Source organism: Poecilia formosa, unplaced genomic scaffold, assembly GCF_000485575.1.
Source record: "Poecilia formosa unplaced genomic scaffold, Poecilia_formosa-5.1.2 Scaffold37, whole genome shotgun sequence".
Classification (NCBI taxonomy): domain Eukaryota; kingdom Metazoa; phylum Chordata; class Actinopteri; order Cyprinodontiformes; family Poeciliidae; genus Poecilia; species Poecilia formosa.
This window is the reverse complement of record NW_006799976.1, coordinates 2316139-2337320: the sequence shown is the minus strand read 5'-3', so window position 1 is coordinate 2337320 and position 21182 is coordinate 2316139. Positions and strand designations below refer to the sequence as shown.

Genomic DNA, 21182 nt, shown 5'->3' with positions numbered 1-21182 from the left:
AGATCCTGAATTGTCTGAACCATGACATGCCACCTCTGTGTAAGTCGCAACCCTCCCTAGTTTCTACTGTAGTGGTCATTGCTCAAAGACATTACAAAGATCCTTGCAGGCGTATCTCACTGCCAGCGGAGGCCACACCAGCCTGAAGGCACAGCCTTGTGGAAGAGTGGGAGTTTATGGGACCCACTATCATGTTCATCGGACATTTGGCATGTGTCACCAAATTGGTTGTTTGAGTCACTGTGTTGACCAGCAACTCCTCTGACCTCTGTGTGTGAGTAAGTCTGCTGCCCTCCAAGAAGATACCTCCTTCCCCTTTATCATCTGCCATCATTAGCCTTCTCGCCTGGCTGCAAGAGGAGGGAATGATCGTAGCGCCTTTAATCTTTCTGTCACAAAAATACTGAAGCTGTGACACCCTCATTCACATCAGTCATTTAACAACAGAGGCCCGATCCTGCCTTGTGCTGCGGGCGAACCGCAGGGAATCCGACGTGTCATCAAATGCAAGAATGTGTTTATTCGCCATTAACAAGAGAGCAGGCCTCGCCACCCAGAACCGCCGGGGTGGAGCTGGCTGTGATGTGGTCAGAGGGATATCTGCGTGGGTGCACCACCCTGCAGCCATGGCTTCTCCTGAACACTGGGCACTAATTTCATATTTCAGCACCGCCGCCTGTCATCAGCGCCCTTATCAAAAATACATACCAGACCATAATCACAGGAGGACTGGATGCCAAAATACCTCAGCGCAAATGAAAGACAGTGGGGAGGAAAAAGGGAGGAGGCTTTTGGGGTTAATGGGGCAGAGGAGGAAAAAGAAAGTGGGAGAAAACGACGACATCCCTTCCTTAGCTGCTGAAAGTATTTGCAAATCACAGAAATACCTTACTTAGCAATAAGCTTATGGAAAGACAGCATTACTCCCGAATTGCCTCTCAAATCTTCCTATTAATGCCAAGCAACATAATTGTTTGCCTGACTTCTCTTAAGGTATTGCTGTTTGTGTTGCGTGCAGCGTACTGGGGCAACATCAGCAGTCTTCAACCCCCTGTGAGGACAAATCAAGGGACATGCCCGAACAAGTCACCTGCTGACACCCAGCACTGAAAAACTGAATTCAAAATGCTGGACCTGGAGAAAAACATGCGTGTCTACAATGGTGACACAAACAATATACAATGTCCATAGTTAGATTATATAAAACAATTTGCTGAATTTTAGGGATACAAACAATAATTGTGGCCATATCTGAAATTTATACCTGCTGTTGATGGAGCTCAAAGATCGCCTGATGATCTGGGGGAATTCCATGTGGTGGTAACAAAAACACTCTTTGGTGTTGATGTTTGTACTGAGGGAAGATGACTCAAAGATAGCTACTTTTTAGTATCAGTTAAGTGTTTCAGTATGAAAGTTGTTCAGTTTTATCCTTTTGAACTTTCAACGTGAATCTTGGAAATGTCAGAGTTGAGCTGAAGGTTTACCTTCTGTCAAACTGTGACACAAGCAACAGGTTTTGGTATTAATTAATTATAAAGTACATATGAATGAATGAGCTCCTAAAAAAATGAATTGTTAGATCACATTGGTGAATACTTCATCATGAAAAGAGAACGGCGCAGTGCAGAAAATGTTCAAAGCTTTCAGTTTGAGATGAAACGAGCATTACTGTCGAAGCTTCAACCAGTTTTCTCACACACTTCGTGACATCACGTTTGCTAATGTCAAAAACATTTAATAACAAGTCACATCTGGGAAGGTAGATAGAAATGATGTTTAATGTGGTTCTTACATCTTATCTCTTATTCCTGGTGTTGCAGCTGAAGAATCGATTGTTCTAGCATTTTCTGGTAACTTTAGTTGCAATAAAGCAGCTTGTTTTGGCAGCTAATCATAAATAATCATCAAGCTATATTTTTCTAGTAAGTTGTTTGGAGTTTATTAGAGAAACAAATCCTGTATTGACCGTTTCAAAACCCGTGGACGCATCCCCGTGAGTCACTCACATATCAGAACATAACTTTGTCTGTTCCTATAATCAAATAAAACTTTTGACTTTATCTGGTCCAAAGTTAAACAAGATTCCTCCCGTTCTAATGACCTTTATTCAGAGCAATCAGGTACGAGAGAAAGAAGAGGGGAAAGACGTGCAGAAAAGATCCCAGGGTTGGGAATTGAACCATAGACACCTGAGGATTCATTTCTGGGTGCCGCCCTGAGCTGAAGAATCTTTTATTTAAAGCGGCCGCTGAAAGCATCACAGGCATTGTGCTCAATTCATTTTCTCGAGCAAAAGTGAACAGAGAAGGAGTAGGTTTATCTGGATTGTGCTTGGGCTTCAACAGCTTCTGGAAAGGATTAACAGCACTGTTACCAGCAGATCAAACCTGATTTAAGATTTAAAAGTAAGTAATGTAGTTAATTGTTCTTTGATCAGTAACAATTGATTTATTCGGCTGCTGCTGATTGGGAGATTTTGTCAAGGGAGAGCAGGAGGGAACACTGGCTGATTTTAGATCTTCACTGAGGTAGATGGGATCGGCTTCACATGTATCAGCCGATCTCCCCAAAATGAAGGAAATCGGCCCTGACAAATTGGTGCACCTCTACTTTCAACTACTTAAATGTATATAAAAAATAAACGAGGTCGATACCGAATATTCTTACTTCCATTCTTTCTTCATAACGATAGAGTTAAGATAAGGCTGTTAAATATATTTGTAATCAGACTCAATTTCTTTTCATCATTCTCTCAATTCTTACAAGATGTAGGTGTGACTATGATTAGATTAGCTAGTTAAAGTCTAAAATCGACATTCTGCCATCTTCTATTGTGATGGATCCATGAGAGACAATTTGTTTAGACAAAAACTGAGACGAACAAAGTTCATGCTCCTGTTAAAGGAATAATGTGATTATTTTAGTTGACCTGAATCAGCAGGTCAAAACTTTGCAAAAAAAGAGAGAGATTTGTAATTGGCCACAAATTTCTGATCGGTGCATCTCTTGGCTGATAGTATCTGAAACATATTTTTCCTCAGAGCCAGTGTATTTCCACGAGAGGTCACATCACTGTACACGAGAAAAAAACACCACCTATCCCACCAGGCTGCGAATCGGGTGTTTGTGTTGCGTGCAGCATACTGGGGCAATATCAGCAGTCTTCAAGCCCCTGTGAAAGCCTGTTTTGTTGGCTCCCACCTGTTGCAGGAGCAGCTCTTCCTCAGAAATCGACTTGTTTATCCACGTGTGGGCGGAGAAAGCACGAGCACACGGGGGCATGGGGAGCAGCCAATCAGAAGCGAGCGGCAGCGAGGAGCCTTAAAAGCAGCGAGCGGCTCCTCCGCAGACGCTTTCTGCTCTCCGAGCATTAACATTCACTCCGTCTCCTCAGCAGGGACACTGGAATATCTTCACCTACTACAACTCCTAAACGAGTTTGAACCTATTTTTTATTTTTTGGATATTTTTACCCCCCCCCCCTCTATTCTTGTCGGAATTTAACCACCGGGAAGAACAATGCGGCTCATTCAGAACATGTCGACTATTGCGGAGTGTACCGCGCCTGAATACTCCGTCCTGAACCGGGTCATCAAAATAGCTGTTATCGGAGGCAGCGGAGTGGGGAAGACAGGTAAGACGGCCAATAAAGCGCATGCGTAGCAATAATGTAGGAGTTTATAGTAGTAATGAATTCAAGTCTAATATATTTTGTCACTTTTGTTTGTTTATAGCGCTCGTGGTGAGATTCTTAACGAGACGGTTCATCGGAGACTATGAACGAAATGCAGGTAAGCTTAAAAAAAAAACAAAAAAAAAAACAGTTTGAGAAAATAAATGGGGAAAAACTTTCCAAACTAATTTTCACCTCTTTTTTTTTTGTGCGCGCGCGCAGGTAATCTGTACTCCAGAGAAGTCCAGGTGGATGGAGATCAGGTGACCATCCAGGTCCAGGACACGCCAGGTGCAGAGGTGGGTCCTCACACACAAACACATCTCTGATGTGTCGGTACTTTATCAGCCCAGAGGAAATTATGAGGTCGTCTGTTGCTGGCATGCATGCAGCCGCTAAGAGTAAAAACATTATAAAAATATTTAAAACTACCACGAGAAGAAACGAGACATTAATCATTTAAATCTGACTTTAAGAAGACGGCCGTTCACTTTCTGGATGTTAGTTTGTACTGGGGTTCAGTTCTTTAACCAAACATGCTGCAGATTTCAAGCCCCTCATTTTGGGCTGTGTAATCTACCATTTAGGGTAATGGCTGACTGGGGCGGCTGTAAATGATACCCTGATCCAAATCCAGCAGTTTCCGCAGTCACCCACACCTCTCTCCTGGAGTCAGCATTCCTGTTATTATAGAAGTTGAGAACTTTTGACCCCCCAGAGGAAGGCGTGTGATCTAATCATTTTGTCTCTTCTGTTTGTTCTCAGATGACTGATAATGGCATCAGTCTCCCCGACCACGTGAGCTGCTCCATTCAGTGGGCAGACGCCGTGGTGCTGGTGTACTCGGTGACCGACCGGCGGAGCTTTGAGCTGATCAACCAGCTGCACCAGCTGGTGGTCCGTAGCGGTGGTGCCGGCGCGCCCCCAGTGATCCTGCTCGCCAACAAGGCCGACTTGCTGCACCTGAGGCGTGTTGACTCCCAGCAGGGCCCCTTGCTGGCAGGGACTCTGGGCTGCTCCTTCTACGAGGTCTCTGCCAGCGAGGACTACAACCAGGTGCACGGCGCCTTCCACAGACTGTGCTGCCAGCTCGCCAAGCAGCCGCAGCCGACGCCGCCTCCGTCTGCCAGCGGCGCCACGGAGAAGAGGCGCTCGGCCCTCATCCCCCGACCAAAGTCCCCCAACATGCAAGATCTGAAGAGGCGTTTCAAACAGGCGCTGTCTGCCAAAGTCAGGACTGTGACCTCGGTGTGAGGAGAACTGTGAGCAGATTAAAGAAAGAAAACAGGAGGTGAACTCTCCTTTCTTTAAAGTCCTGAATCAGTCTGACTGAAAGGGGCAGGCTGGTGAGATGAGTGGGTAAAATAATAAAAAAAGAAGCCCTACCCTCTTGAAGAAGAGCGGTCTGGTGTCAGATGGCAGGGAGGAAGTTTATCTGCTCAGGAAGAGACGCGCAAAGAGACATGGGGGTTGGGGGGCGGCCGAGGGACGGCGGCTTCAACCAGGCTTTGCGAATCGGTTGAACTCAAAAGTGTAAATCCAGCTTCTCCTGGCAACAGCTGAAGGACGGCTTATTTTTAGCTGAGCCCATTGTGGCAGATTTTTTTTCTTCTTTTTTTCCTATTCACTGCCTCTACACAGCACTGTTGGCAGTTCCCGTTCAGAAAGGACTCTGAGGAGCTGCGTGCATGCTCAGTCGGTAATGTCAACATCTGCAGTTGATGTGCTCGTCGTTCAGCTTTATGGATCATCACTGCGGTGGGAAGTTGAAGTGTTGCAGCAGACCATGGATGTAGCACTGATGCACTTTATATATAAAAGAAAGACCAGTCCAAAGGACCCGTTTATTTATTTGTTACACTTTGTCCACAATAAAATGTTAAAACAAGACATGTGTTCATGTTTCACTTTCTTTTTCTCCTACTGTGAAGGGGAAAGAAAAAAAAAGCTTGTCTGGCTCATGAATATGAATAGAGAAGCTCTTCTGAAAGGCCTTGATGACATGCAGCTATGAATCACATGGAGACAATAGAGCGATGACTGTACACTGCCTGTTGATGTGACTGCAGCACCAGACCACTTAAGTACTCCAAATATATATAAATAAAAACGGGGGTAACCCACGAATACACCAAATTAAAATTGGGCTTTTCATGCACATTTTAATGCCTTCTTTTATCTTTAGATATGCCTGTGCTTTACTGTTACAGATCATCTCTAATCCCAGAAGATGAACTTCCAACAGCAGGACCTTTTCATGTGTTAATTTCACTGTCTTTACTTTAATATTTAAAGCTCTGAGATTTTGTGAGAGGCATGGCTAAGAAGGAATGCCACTATAAACAGGGGTGAAAGTAGTTTGAAATTCTTGGGGGTACTATGACAAAAGTATAAAGCACACAAAGAATCTATCTATCTATCTATATATATATCTATATATATATAGATATATATATATATATCTTGAATTGCTACAAAGTGGAGCTGTATTTCCCTCAGCCCACTGGCTGCAATGTTGACACGTTGAGATGCCATGAGACCTAAATTCTGAACATAGTCTTCCACATCGGGTTGATGGGGTAACAGGTCCAGAAGGGAACCACAGACATCACTCCAAGGCCAGACTAGACACATAGATCATCTTCATCAGATCATTTTAAATCCTGATTCGTATTCAAAAACAATCTAATTATTATTCATAATAATGTCACCAAAAGCTGCTACTGCTACTCATCTGATGGAGACATAAGAGAGAAGCTACAATTCTTTTCAAAACAGATAGAAACATTTGTTTACCAGTTGGTTTAATAGTTAAAATACAAGAAAAGTGAAAAACCAACAGACTCATAACCAGTTTACAGGAAAGCATAGAAATGGACTCATTTATCTCCTTCCCGGCTATTAGCAATGTGGGCTGCTGTTGGTGTCAAGCTCTCAGTTACACAGAAAAAGCTGGAAGACATTACATTCTGTCTATTGTTTACGTTTCCGCACCGTACAGAACAGATGTGTTTGAGTGGGTCGTTTACAACCCATCAAATATGGAGCGGCAGCATCATTTCTTTGGGATCATTCTTTGTTCTATTTCTATGCTAACATGTAAAATTATTAAACCAAAATTATTTCTTTGTAGCTCTTCTCCAAGCAGGCACATTTTCTTGTCACAATTTACAACAGCAGCAGCAGCAAATGTCTGTAAGTTACATTTGATTTTACTCTTAAGATATTTTTAAGTCAAGTATGATTCAAAATTTTAAACCTGATATAATGATGAAAAGTCCAACTTAAATGAATGGTTTTATTATACTATTGTCAATCTAAATTTAATATTTAACCATTAAGATCCCTGTTTTAATCCCTAGTCTCCTAAAATATACCCTTCTGAAGTCCGTCATGGCGCCTCGAATGATAGTTTGAGTCATGCAGAACTGATTTGACCGTTTCCATAGCAGCGATCAGAAGCAAGACATTCCCCCAGAACTACAGTGAGCTCATTGTAGCTATGACCTCATGTATGACAAAGATCAAAGAACATCTAAGGTTATGAATGCTTGGATCTCAAAACAAGAGGTTATATCCAAGCATCTCTTTCATCGTTAACACCGTGTTGGACAAGTATTTTGACAATGGAACAACTTGCATTCAAGACCGTGTTTTTTCCGATTACTTTTGGAGCAGGTTATTTGATAACAACAGGAGTGAGAAAGCTTTTCAACAAGCTGCTTCCTGGGGTGACTTTTGACATCAGCAGCCATAAGGATGAGAATGAGTACGATGAATTTGATGCGTATCTCTTCAAATCTTCCCCGACTGTGAAGAAAACATCACAGCAAAACGCTGGGGAAGCTTGCTATGTCTCATCAGGTAATTCTAGGAGTTTTCAGAAAGATCAGTCTGAAAACAAACAGCAAACTTCCCCGACTGGGGCAGTTTATGGTGGCTCAACAGGCCATAGCAAACAGACTGATCATTCAGATCACTCAGATAGAGACACTGCTGATGAAGACAACGATTTCCCCAGTCTTCCTAAAGTTCACAGACTGAGAAGGGTTGGAGCGATAAGGAGGAAAACAAGGCGTCCAAAAGCTCAACTTGAGCTCTGAGGAAAGCGGCATTAGAAGACCAGACCCATCAAAAGAGATCTGTCCTAGGGAACGATTTGGCCAATCTTCCAAAAGAGCTAACTTTCCCGGCTGGGGACGTTTGCTCTGGAAAGAAGAGACCTGACTATCAAACCTTAACTTGTGTGCTGCAGAAAAGGGCAAAAGAAGAGAATATCTACAATGTTCGATCTCCCAACTAATCAGAATCTGCTCTTGTCGCTTTTTCAGTGCTCTTGGGTCGTTTGTGCTCTTGGGTCGAGCACAAACGACCCAAGAGCACAAACGACCCAAGAGCACTGAAAAAGCGACAGATGAGTCAATAATTATTATTACAATAATACTAAGTATTATTATTGTAATAATAGTTATGATAATAATATTTATAGTATTATTTATATTATATAAATAATATATTTATTATAAATAATATTTATGATAATATAAATATTGATATTATTATTTATATTATATAAATAATAATAATAATATTATTTATATATTATTATATATAAATAATATGTATTTATATATAAATACATATATATATATATTTATGTGTTTTTTAATCATAAAAGTGTTTTTATCATTAAAAAAGCACTGATTGTTTTTAATCATAATAGTAATAGTACTATTATGATTAAAAAACAATAGCAATATTATATAAAATTATATAACATAAAGTTATATTATAACTTTATGTTATTATAATTTAATAACATAATATTAAATTATAATACAAAGTTATTATAATTTGATATTATTAATTTTTTTTTCATAATAGTACTAATAATATCCCCACAAAAAAAAATCTGAATATCTAGTCCATTACAGTCTTATGTTTTTATGGCTTGATGTGTATTTTGTGATTATTAATAAGTGATCAATGTGGTATATTAGCTACTGCAGCTATTAGCTAATTAAACACCTGCTGTACTGATGATCTGTCAGAGTTGGTGTTTAAGTCACCTTTTATTTTCTATCTGAACTCAAACATAATTCCACACCACATCTACATCTTAAGGTTGTCAAAGTCAAGCTAGCATAACTGAACTACTTCCCTCTCCCTCCATATTTTTTCTTAATTACCTTTTTCCTGACCTGTTAATCAAGTGATAGTGATAGTGTAGCAAAGCAAAAATAATATATAATCATAAAATAATTTATATTGCTATTTTCACCTTGTGGTTTGGACTACAAAGTACCTATTTTTCATTTAACTTAACCAAATCTGATGATTTTTTTCTTTAAAATCGCTGGATTTTTGCATTTTCCCATTCAAATGCTCAGAAGCGAAGCCGGTGAGGCAGCAGCGAGCTGAGCCTCACCTGGGATTGTGCAACCTCTCACTAATTGCACTGGCTGCCGTTCCATGGGAGCAAGTTTGTCCTGTCTGTACGCCGGCAATAAAATGGCTAAAAAAATATTTAATATATGAACTTATTTTCCATAAATAAGCTGATCTATATCATGTAATGTACAGTGTTTTTTTTGTCACCAACTGTGTGTGTATCGTGTTTCGTGTGCTGAGGAGCGATCAGAAACGGCAGAGAACAGATCACATCACATCAATATTATAAAAATTACAATTTTGCCAAAATTCGTATATGTTTTCCAATCAGTTTCAATTTCCTCACTCCCCTTCTTCTTTAAGGAGCTAAATAAAACTTCTTCCAACTTCATTGGATTGGTAAACGCTCTAGAATGAGACTGTCTCTCTTATATCTACCTTATGACAGAGGGCGTTTACAATTACCAAACCTATTATGTTATTTCAGCCCAGATCAGGGTTAGGGTAGATCAGGGCAGCTATGTTTCACTTTACAGCCAGTCAGCCCCCAGCATGGATTACTATTGTGTCCCACTGGATCTCTATTGCTATAAACTTGTACATGTACTCATCAGGCAGGAAAAAGTTAATTAAGCAAACAAAAAACCCATTTCTGAAAAATACAATGATGATCTGGCAAAAAACACTTGATTATTTGGGAGAAAAGCAACTGCAAATGGCTTTATTGATAGGTTGCTAGGTGATCTACACGAACTTCCGACGGTAACTGACGGTTGGCTGTTTTGGACATAGTGCAGAGACTAAGAGAGCGTACGAGTCACGGTTGAGAGGAGATAACTAAAGAATACTCCAATTAAGGTCCAGACAATCAGTTAGTTAGTGCTCGGTTGATGAGGGAACAAGGTGGGTGTTTTGATGAGTGAATTGTATAGATTGAGCGAAATGTTTATGTTTCGACATGAAATGGTGTCAATATTTGATTAACTGTCGAACAGTTGGGGCAGTTGGAATACGTTTTGGTTCATTTGTAATATAGAAATGTTATAGTTAATTAAATACATGTATTGTAAATTTAATGATATTACATAAAGTAAGGTTAATAGGTTAAGGTAAAAGGTTAGAACCACTAAGAGTTACTAATGGTATTTTATTTGTATGTTTGTAGCTCTTATGTTGTGTTCATGTACAAAGGTTGTTGAATAAAGAAACGTGAACCATCAGTTAGAGAGACCATCTTTTCAACCGGGACGCTACAGCAACAACCTTGTGATGTTCATCCAGGTAGAGCAGGATTTAAACTCTGGTCTGCTAAGGATATAGCCAATGTGTCTGATCTTTTTCCAGGGAAGGCATTTATGTAACTGGAAGAAATTAAAAACAAACATGATATTCCTTACAAAATATTTCTATAAATATCTTCAAGTTCAGAGTTTTATTTTAGCCAAGCAACACAATAATCTTTATCTACCATCTTTGTCTTCATTAGAAGACATTATTGTAAGTCACCTATATGGTAAAGGATAGGTGTCTCTACTTTGCTCCTTGTTTGTCGACAAATATTAAAAATCTTTTACCAATATTCGACAAATGTTTTTATTTTATTTTTTAAACCCCGTTGAGATCCAAATCTTATTTTCAAGAGGAACCTGGGCAGAAGTCTGCAACACACAGCAACCTGGTTACAAAATAAAATTAATTAATACATATGCAGAAGTGTAAAACAGCAGAAAACAATTTAAAAACAGTGACACTGATTAATAGGATCTCGTTGCCTGTTTTTAAGAATCGCTCAAAATAAGTCCAGTGGAACCAGTTCGGACATCTTGATTTCAGACTGGAGCTGATTCCAGGCTTTAGGAGCCATCACACTAAAAGCTTGCTTCCCTTTTTCAGTTCGGAAACGTGGAACATGCAAAAGAAAAATATTGTTAAAACGTAAAGAATGGGAATTAACAGATCTATGTAAAAGAAAGTTTAAGTATGCTGGAGCCAAGCCGAGTAGAGATTTATAAATCAGGATCATGAGGTGACTGTTTCTCAGTATGCTTAAAGGAGGCCATTCAGCTTTTGCATATAACTCACAATGATGCGTGAGACGTCTGCTACTGGTTACAAACCTTAAAGCACAATGATAAACAGCATTTAATAATTAAAGGCATTTGGTCAAAGTATTTATATATAAAACATTGGTTATGTTTTATATATGAATTATTATTATCCCAGTTGAATTATTATCCCAGCTGATGCATCCCTGTAAGCCACAACATCCAAACAGAAAGGTAGGTGCTCTTTCTTAACATTTATATGTTAAATATAATTTCCATGATTAGCTACTTATTTACAGTCATATGTCAGGTCATATGTTAAGTATAATTTACATGAGTATTGATTGTACATAATTACAAAAAGGTGACTGAAAAATAATTAAATTCAAAGCTTTATTTATGATTTATTTTGGAGAGAGGAAGTCTTATTTTTCAGAATGCTTAACAGGATCTAGTTTTGTCTTTTGCCACTATTTAGCCTTCTGTTGATTTCGGTTGCTTGGTTACGAACAGCCGTTGCCGTTGTTCAGCAACTGTACTGTTCCAAAAAAAAAAAAAAAAAAAAAATCTGAACAGAAAATGTTCAGCAAATACATCTGAGCCTCCGTTATAATCTCCCTTTAGCCACTTCCCGAATCAGAAGCTTCGATCCAGACAGTCAGGAACGCCGCGGCCACAGCTAGAGGACCGGACTGACGTCTCCTTCTGTACAGTCCCGTTCTGTTCAGGATCCTGCTCAAAGTAAGCATGCTATTAATGGTTTTAACCACAGTGCAAAGCAGCGTCCGTATCTCTACATGTTGTAGACCAAACATGAAGGGAAACCTGACCAATTCATGTTAGCCACTGTACTAGCCTAGCATAATACCGCCACTTCCTTGACATAAAATTATCACGTTTATACAAGATAAGTATGACGTTTTAACAAAAAGTATCACGTTTTAACAAGATACGTATCACGTTATAACGTGATAGCGCTCGATTTTTCCCCCCTGCGTGATAGCAATGCGCTTCCGTACGTGACTATTTAATTTTGTTGATGTATTTTGTTTCTCATGGGACTTTTCTGCGAGACACTCGGACATCTTCACTGCGTTCTACGACTCAATACTAATATAACCTAGCTAGCCAGAAAGCTAGCAAACAGCTAGAACTCATTGCCAGTTGGCTGGATGAAGTTCGTACATTTCCTTGAGGATAAACGGATTATCGTTTGGGGGAAGAAGGGAGCGGGAGATCGACAGGCGGATTGGGGCAGCGTCTGCTGTGAAGCGGGTGCTGTACCAGTCCGTCGTGGTGAAGAGAGAGCTGAGTCAAAAAGCGAAGCTCTCGATTTACCGGTCGATCTACGTTCCCACCCTTCATCTGTGGTCATGAGCTTTGGGTCATGACCGAAAGAACGATATCCCAGATACAAGCGGCCGAAATGGGTTTCCTCCGCAGGGTGGGTGGGCTCTCCCTTAGAGATAGGGTGAGAAGCTCGGTCATCCGGGAGGGACTCAGAGTAGAGCAGCTGCTCCTCCACGTCGAGAGGAGCCAGTTGAGGCTCGGGCATCTGGTAAGGATGCCTCCTGGACGCCTCCCTGGTGAGGTCCCACCAGGAGGAGGCCCCGGGGAAGACCCAGGACATGCTGGAGGGACTATGTCTCTCAGCTGGCCTGGGAACGCCTTGGGGTTCCCCCGGAGGAGCTGGAAGAAGTGGCTGGGGAGAGGGAAGTCTGGGCCTCCCTTCTGAAGCTGCTGCCCCCGCGACCCGACCCCGGATAAGCGGAAGAAAATGGATGGATGGATGGATGGATGGATAAACGTATTAAGTTTCACTCATAAAGGTCTTAAATTTGAGTTAATAAAACCTACAGAAACCCTGCTGAGACAGACAAACACACACAGACACACACACGCACACACTTACTGCCAAATTAAAGCTAAAAATAACATCCGAGTCAATTAGCCTTGGCACACTTTCGGCTGATCTGAAATTGTCAAAAGTGATGGTTTCAGCCCAGACTGTTTGCTGCGCAGCAGATAAAGTAGGTCTCTGGGACTACTTTATGTCAGAAAGGGACTCAGAAAGACTCGTTTGCTTAAAAAAAAACAAAAAAAAAAAAGTGAATGAATAGGTTGCTGCTTGCAGAATAAAGTCCCATTGGCAGAGTTAAAATCCCCTGCAGAGATTTGAGAAAACCGTGTAATGATTTCCTGGGGCTTACAAGCTATTTTCAGCATTTTTCCACAATGAAAGCCATTTTAAACATCACTATGGATCTATATGAATATCACTTAAGCCTTGAAGGGGAAAAAACCCTCCAAATTGTTTGTTTTGATGATTATGCAGGTTTTCCTGAGTATAGTCTGCGTTTCCTCTCTGCGTATTTGGGGATTCTCCAGGTTTATATATTAATTGTTGGCTCTAAATTAAACATAGGAGGGCTTGTAATCATTATTCTGGTTTGTCACTCTGATAGACATTGGGATGTAGAATATGTCATATAACAGCAGACATAATGTTCTGTGACAGTGGATCTGAAGCTTTTTATAACAAGTATCACAGTAAATATGTCGTTTCCCAAAAACCACCATACTGACACATTTTATTTTAAAACAGCATTAAGACTTTCACTTTGGTGGTTTGCTGGGTTATGTCATAAATACAATTTGATCTAAAGAAAATATCAAACTTTGTGAATAATTAAATCCATAAGCTTTTCAGCTGTATAACTGGCAACAAACTCAAACACTGACTCCAGAACTCCTCATTTTAGGAAAAGAATATTTATTTTCTCTTCCTTTAGAAACATCCATTAGAGCCATAAGTGCCTCAATAAAATAATTTTCTGAGACTCATTTCAAATAAACGAGTCCTGGGTGTTTTGCTTCTCTCATAAATGTGTCAATGTGTTATTTATTTGCATTAACACTTTTGTCTTAGTTTTTAAAATACAAGAATTAGAGCATAATTTTATAGTTTTAATCTATCTGATGACATTGTAAAACATTTTATGCGATTTTCTCTTCATTTACTCTGTACTTAAATAGCCATGTGAGTGGGTCTCATGCCGCCCGCAGATGAGATGTCGCCCTGGGTAGTTGCCAAGGCCGGCTATATCAGACATTGACACTGTTTGAAACTGCACATAATAAACAAAATTTTGTTTATTCAAAGGATAAAAACAGAAACAAATACTGGTTGAGCAAAAATATGTTTCAATATGTCTCAAGTGTTTTTAGTTTGAATAATTTCATAACGCTGTGTCCCATAAGACTTTCTGCTAGGGCAAACTACAAACTTACAGTGCATAGCTAGTGGTTATGAACTGATTCTACGTGGTAAATAGTAGTTATTTACAACGTACAGCTACAAGCTAAAGGGATGAGGGAAAATTATAGAGATACAGGGTCTAACCAAAGTGCAGCAAAAGCGGTTTAAAATAAAAAATAAAAAATGGAGCCTGAGCTAAAATTTGGGATGAGTCATATTTCACAAAAACCTTCAGTTTTTTTTACTCTAACAAAAACTTTAATAAAGTAAAAACTTTAATCATTTGAGATATTTTCTAATTTCTCCCCAAGCAATGGAACTTCTCCAATTGTCTTTTTATAGATCTTACTTTGCCTTCTTTTTTAATGAATTTACAATAATGCATAGAAGTCAGACCTAAGGACATTTAACAAATGGATTAAAGTCTAGTTAATCCTTTAAACTAAACAAAGAAGCAAAGATGGAGAAGATGATTTTTTTTTTCCTGACACTTTTCACAGAACCTGACTAGAAACGACTTTGCCTTCTCCCTCCAGATGGTTAATCAAGAAATTCTTGTCCGAATCTGTTGAAATGTACCCGAGTAAACCAGAAAGCCTCCTCTTGTTGCCATGTGCAGGTGTGGAGGTGGGTGAAATGATTGAGCTTCAGCTGAGGTCAGCCATGCCAGAGAGAATAAAACCAACCAAGGAGAGAATCCACAGTGTAGGTGTGAGCAAATATCAGTGTCAGGTGATTTGTTTAACGTTGTGCCTTTGTTTTTGTTTGTCGTGACGTGACGAGGCGATGGTGCTGACGGAGTGCCTGTTCTCCTAGCTGCTGCGCAGCGTCACTTTCCCCACATTCATGATTAACACAGTGTATGCGAACCAAAAAGCAGCAGCACATCTCGTCGCTGTCTGGAAGGGAAACGTCTTTATTGTCAGATTTAATATACTGATGCATTCGAGTCATAAAACACAGCTAGGTTTTTTTCGTTTAGTTTTTTTTTTTTTAATGGCTTGTGTTCAGGGATTTGTGTGCTGACGCACAGAGCAGGAATGTTTTTTTTATTTTTTTATTTTTTTAAATCCCTCAGCATTTGTATAAAAATCTAACTGCTTGAGCTCGACACCTGATTGTCCAAACGTACGCCGGTGAGGCTCGTTCCTTGTGCCGGCCTTTCAGAAACCCACATCTGGCCGCAGTCTCTGGGTGCTGAAGAGCAGCTCGGGGATATCCGCCGGTCTTAGTAAGCGGGTGGAGAGAACCAGTACCTGGGATGGAGCAAACAAACAAAACATCGTTGAGGTTAAAACACGGTAACGCTTGTAACTCAACACTTACCGTTTAACGAATCGAGACGTTGACAATCAACGGGAACCAAAACTGGCTTTTTTTTTTTTTTTTTTTTTTAAACAATTGTTTGAATTTGTGTACAGTTCATCTCGTTTACTTTTTAGGTCTAAAAGTAATTTGTTAGTAGGCGACATAAGATTTTATTTTATTTTTTGGTCAAAGTTCGGGACAGAAACCTCACACCGATTTTACGTTTACCACATAAATGTAAAAGTCGAACAGGATGCTTATTCCGACTTTCACATGCGATGAAGGATGTGTGAAAAAAGTTCTAGGATTCATGGACACCTCATGCAACTCAAGCTGGGTAGTTTTTTTTTTCTTTATTTCAATGTAAAGAAGCAAACTGCTCACACTGACCTTTAACCTGACCTGTCAACACTGCAGGGGGTTGAGGGGCTTACACTCAAAACAGAGGCGCTAACAACACGAAGAAAAAAAAACACTGAAAGCTCTGCGACCGCTGAATCAACAAGAGAGGTCATTTCAGTGCAAGGTAAAGTTTTATTTATTCACTTTGTAACTAAAAGAGCTTTCACATGACGCAGATTTGTAGTTAGTGAATCACAACCTTGACGTACATACAAACAATTTTCTGTCTCTCTGTGTCCAAAGTCAAGCAGGGATTTTACCGGAGCATCCTGGTCACACAGGATTAGCAATTATACAAATTCATCTTCGTAACTCGTTCTATGGTTGGGGTTAAAAGCCAGTTCATGTCTAATGTTGAGTTTCTCACGGTCAAATTTTGAGATTCTGCCATTGAGCTCCCAATAGTATCTTGGTTTTTAGATTTTAATATTTGCCACGTGGATACTGAGATTAAGGAAAGCTGGAATTCATCACGCGAAAAAGAAAAGCACGTCGTCTGCATAAGGTAGAAGCCTCGGTCCTGACTGTGTTAACAGGGCCTAAGAAGGCAAGAAGCTCTTCAGCCGATAAGTAAAAACCGTTCCTCTTTAGCTCTTGCAATATAAGGAAAGCAGAGAATCTAAAAATATGAGACCTATTCTGGGTTTGTGCGACCCGGTTTAATCTTCACCGGTAAAACTCGGTGTCTGGTGCTGTGGAATCAGTGTTTATTTTGACGCAGAGCAGTCAATCAGGTGCAGATAAAGCAGAAGGCTGCAGCAGCTTCAGTTGTTGGTGTGTGTGTAGGTGTGTGTGCGTACACACACTCCTGGTCCTGTATAGTCAGGATGAGGGCGGGCGGGGCTCTCCTTACACAACAGAGCAGCTCTGTTTCTCCTCAGCAGTGTTGCTTTAACTCCGGGTCAGCACCCCAAAAATTGGCGGTTATGGCAGAAGCGAAGAACGTTTGCAGAAGCCAAAAAAAAAAAAAAAACCATCGGGAACATCTGGCCTGCAGACACCAGCCACCGTGCGTACATGTGTTTACATGTAGGCGGTGTGTTGCACACGGATCTAGTAGGGGTTCGGGGTGTGTGTGTGTGTGTGTGTGTGTGGCCCCAGCAGGTTATTGTATAATCTCATCTTTATTCACTTCTCTTGATTACAACATGGACGGCTTTGATCGTTGTCGAGCCTTTCATCGCCTCTGGGCTAATTCTCAAAGACTTTTTATTATGAAAATCCTACATCACCCAGCTTGATGTCCCTTTTTTTTTACCCCCCCTCCTTTCCTGACAGTTCTCTCAAGCAGACAAACTGCATTCATCTGCATGTTCTGTGTGTCGGTGTGGACTGCATATGTATCAGGCACTTAGATCGCCTTGAGCAAACAGGCAGGCGTGTGACGACTGCATCAACACATGGGCAGATCAGGCAGCGCTCTCTCACCTTCACACCTGATCTCAGACACCTGCGTATTTAGGTCAGCACTTATGAGCGATCATGCAGTCAGGTTCTTTGCCTTCAATCGTCAAGGCTAAAGAGATGATTCATCTCAGCCTCAATTGAATAGGGATAGCGCTGATTATTGCGTTACTGGGAAAAATGTAACGATCCTCACCGTCAGTCGGTCATTAAATCTTGTTAGAGAAATAAATTATACTCAAAACTGTTTTGCCTTTGACAAATCTTTGCAAAAACTGAAACAAACTGCATGTTTGGCCTTCTTTTTCTAGATAAACAAAGAAATATTACAGAAATCCGAGACTTTTAAGACCTTTTTTAATGCCACTTTGGGTGAAATTAAAGACCAAAGCTATAAATACAGGGAACGGCTAGGGCATCCTGCTGCATATGGCTCTGCTAGAGCCTTAACATGCGAGGTGTTACGAGTAAAAGTTTGAGTCCACAGAATACACTGGGGCTTAGCAACAGAAGTGAGCCGGCAGTGAAAACAAATGCGGAACAGGCAACCAGCAATGAACTCGCACTTACCCATAATAGCTAGCTAGCAAAGGTTTATTAGCAGCTAGTTACTGGTAGCGTCGTCCGCCTGGAGTCACTTAATGAGATGAAGATGTCTGCATGTGACTTAAATATATGCCTGACAGAAAAATCCCGTGGAAAATAAAACTACATAGAATATACAAGATTAAATAGTCATGTGATGACAAAAAAAAAACAAAAAACTGTGATTAACGTATTGAAGATCAACATATTTTAAAAAAAATAATTTAAGACTTTTTAAGGATGCCCTGTGAAAACCTACAATAAAGGTGAACTGAAGAGAAGAGAGAACGACTCCGGACGATCTTGAGAGATTAAAGTGGTGAAAGATCTCCCTCTGTGTGTTCGCTCCAACCTCATTTAGCTCTGAGGTAATTTTATTTAGTTACCACATTTTGAGCAACGAGGCAGTTCAAAGTGCTTAACGTGAAAGAAATGCAAACAAAACAACAAATCAGAAGAAAGATAAAAAGGTAAATGTATAGAACTACATATTGTTTCCCCCAGGTTTAATAGGAATAAGTTGTCTGTAATTTATAAACTCGTAGAGGTTTCTCTGGGAACTGAAAAAACTAGATGTTGGTTCTCCATGTTTGATTCTAGAAAGTAGACGATCACCCATGGTGTTAATAAAAACAACAGTTTCTTAAATAATGTAGTAGATCATAAAGTGGACACACACTGGCCTCCGAAAAAAAGGACTTCCACCAGGAACCTGACGTTACTCCACGCCTGCCGCCTCACTGACCTGTGTTCCTGGTTTGAGCGCGGCGACGGTGTCCTTGACGAGGCGGAGCTCCGACGGCGTGACGCCACCAACCAGGAAGAGGAAGAGCAAAGGGTTGTCTCTGGGACGTGGACGGCTCACCTGGAAATCAGGACAGCTCTGTTTGAAGTTGCTGACTCAGGTTCCTATTCTAGACCCACTTTTATTTGGTAAACATCCTCCCCTGCTTTTAGGAACCCTTTCACACATTTCCTCCGCAGCTCGCCGTGTTTGCCGCTCTGCCTGTGCGGCTGCTGGGGAAACGGCCCCGCTGGACGCCTGTGATACGGTTCTAACTGTGACTGTACGCTTTGCTTTCTGTGTGGCTGCAGACAAAACTCACCACACTCACACACACTCACACTGGTGTCATGATTGCCGACACGTGGGAATGAAGGCAGGTGTGAACACCTGCTTATACACACACACACACACACACACACACACATGTAAATGTCCCACCATCCTGTGGCAGAGGAAACTCCCACAGACCCTTTCCAAGAAGTCCTTCTGCAGCAAACCAGGTTCTGGTGTTTCTGGGAACCTTATTGGCTGCTGGGTCAGAAAGTCGTGGCGCGATTGGTTTGCTGGCGGCAGCCAGGACGAGCCTGCGAATGCTAACCGAGCAATCAGAGCTGCAGGGGGGTTGGATCTGCAGCGAGGGTGGCTGAACACGTGAAGCGACAGGCGGCTGGGCTGAGGCATGTCATGGATGTGCTTAACGTGTTCCTTGGACAGAAAAAAAAAAAAAAAACAAAAAGGAGGTGTGACTGAATATTATTTAGGCTGATCCTGCTTGTGTTGTTTTACAGTTCGACATCAAGCCAGCTCCATGTGAGAGCACAACACCGCCTGTGTGCATCCACAGACACACACGATGTGAGCCATGTGTGCTGCATGGGGTAAACGGAGGGAGGGACCGCGAGAGGGAGAAAAAAAAAAAAAACGTGTTTCACGGTCTTGCCCTTCAGGAGAGTCTCGCATATCAATTTAAGAGCTTGCTGCTTACTGTGTGCTGCTTTTGTTTTTAAACGGACCGACAGCGACTTCATCTTGTCCAGCTGAAGGGTCATAAAACAAACAGAGAAAGCATGAAAGGACTTCAGATTGCAGCCCAACGAGCTTTTTAAGATAAAATCAAGGCAAACTGTGCAGCATGTATACAAACTATGGTACACAGAATAACTTACTTGGGCAACACTTTATTTGACAGGTGTGCATAACGCTGACATAACACCTGTCATAAACATGAAGAAGTCTTTATGAATGTTGTCATGAAGTGTCATTTGGTAAACAATGACACTTTTAATGCAAAGTTTCTCTAAAAGTTGCATTGAAAGTCCATTAAAAGTGCCAGCTTTGCATCAAAGTGTCATTATTTACAAAATAATGCAAAGTTGGCACTTTTAATGGACTTTCAATTATTTTTTCGCCCCCTCTAAAGCCCCGTCAGATTCTTTCTTCTCTAGCAGCTGACCCTCATGTTTGTGTGCTGCTGTCATCTTCTGGATCACAGCTGATCCACCTTTCACTGGTAAGCTTGAGATGATCTCATCTCCTGACGTCTCCGACCCAAACACGTCCAGCGGTTTCTCATCAATAACGCCGGTGTCCAAACAGTGCGTCGGGACTCGTCTGACCTTCCGCTGAAGCCCTTAACGCTTAAACAGGCGCCGGCCGAAGCGAAGCCGTAGGAGTCAGACTCCCGGGACAGAGAGGGACTTTGTTTTAATGGAGACTAAACACGCCACAGCAGACGCGCACAAACAGTTGTGGACGCAGACGCTGCGCAGGCCGTCGGCAGGGCTGGAGCTCAGACAGCGGGGTCCGGCCTTCAGTCGTATAAAACTGTGTTCGCAGCGGGCACTTTGGGTAAAAATAGGTTTGTTGATTCACTCTTTGAGGTTGTGGGCTCCCCAGTATTGGATCTCCGCCCTTTAGGTGCCTCAAAGGGTAGGCACTCTCGCTCAAGATCAAGACCCATCGTGAGCAACAGGGACTATCTTTAGATTGGTGTATGGTGTTAGCGGTGTGTCAAGGACATCACCTATTGATCTACGCAGAACACACCTGTGTGTGCTGCGTAGAATATGGCCAGCATATTCCGGTGGGTGCAAGATGCTTCCTCTGAGCAGGCCCAGATTGAGCTAGTGGTGAATTGTTATGTTGGTGTTCAAAAATTCAAGTTGGTAGGTTTTTAGGAAAAGGAGGGAGGAATCACAAGGTTAGTTTTAGGTTAGAAATTGGGTGAGGTTAGGTTTAGAAAAAGAGTTTGAGGAACTAGGATGAGGAGGGAGAACCAAAAGGTTAGGTACAGGACAGAAGAGAGGTGAGGTTATGTTTCAGAAA

General features: G+C 41.2%; 2 protein-coding genes across 3 annotated transcripts in view; one reads left to right on the top strand and one right to left on the bottom strand.

The window, feature by feature from the left end:
• scfd2 (sec1 family domain containing 2) overlaps nucleotides 1–21182 on the bottom strand; it is a 181870-nt gene that overhangs the window by 37186 nt on the left and 123502 nt on the right. Inside the window, exons 8-9 of one of the 2 annotated variants that reach the window (XM_007550700.2) lie at nucleotides 18816–18935; nucleotides 15227–15627 (exon numbers count right to left, since the gene is read on the bottom strand). The exons of the other annotated variant lie outside the window; for it this stretch is intronic. Coding sequence (XP_007550762.1) covers nucleotides 15535–15627; nucleotides 18816–18935 — 213 coding nt within the window. The 3' untranslated portion in view covers nucleotides 15227–15534. Of the gene's footprint in view, nucleotides 1–15226; nucleotides 15628–18815; nucleotides 18936–21182 lie in introns of those variants that run through there. 2 annotated transcript variants of the gene reach the window in all.
• Nucleotides 3105–5052, top strand: rasl11b (RAS-like, family 11, member B). Its single transcript, XM_016670751.1, has 4 exons — nucleotides 3105–3637; nucleotides 3738–3794; nucleotides 3899–3975; nucleotides 4442–5052. Exons 1-4 carry the CDS (start codon nucleotides 3523–3525, stop codon nucleotides 4928–4930), a joined length of 738 nt encoding a protein of 245 aa, XP_016526237.1. The 5' UTR covers nucleotides 3105–3522; the 3' UTR covers nucleotides 4931–5052.

Excerpts from the sequence above, each read along its gene's own strand:
- rasl11b (XM_016670751.1), top strand. The coding sequence starts at position 3,523 with ATGCGGCTCATTCAGAACATGTCGACTATTGCGGAGTGTACCGCGCCT. Across the intron at positions 3,638-3,737 it reads CAGCGGAGTGGGGAAGACAG|CGCTCGTGGTGAGATTCTTA; the intron begins GTAAGACGGCCA and ends GTTTGTTTATAG. Across the intron at positions 3,795-3,898 it reads AGACTATGAACGAAATGCAG|GTAATCTGTACTCCAGAGAA; the intron begins GTAAGCTTAAAA and ends GCGCGCGCGCAG.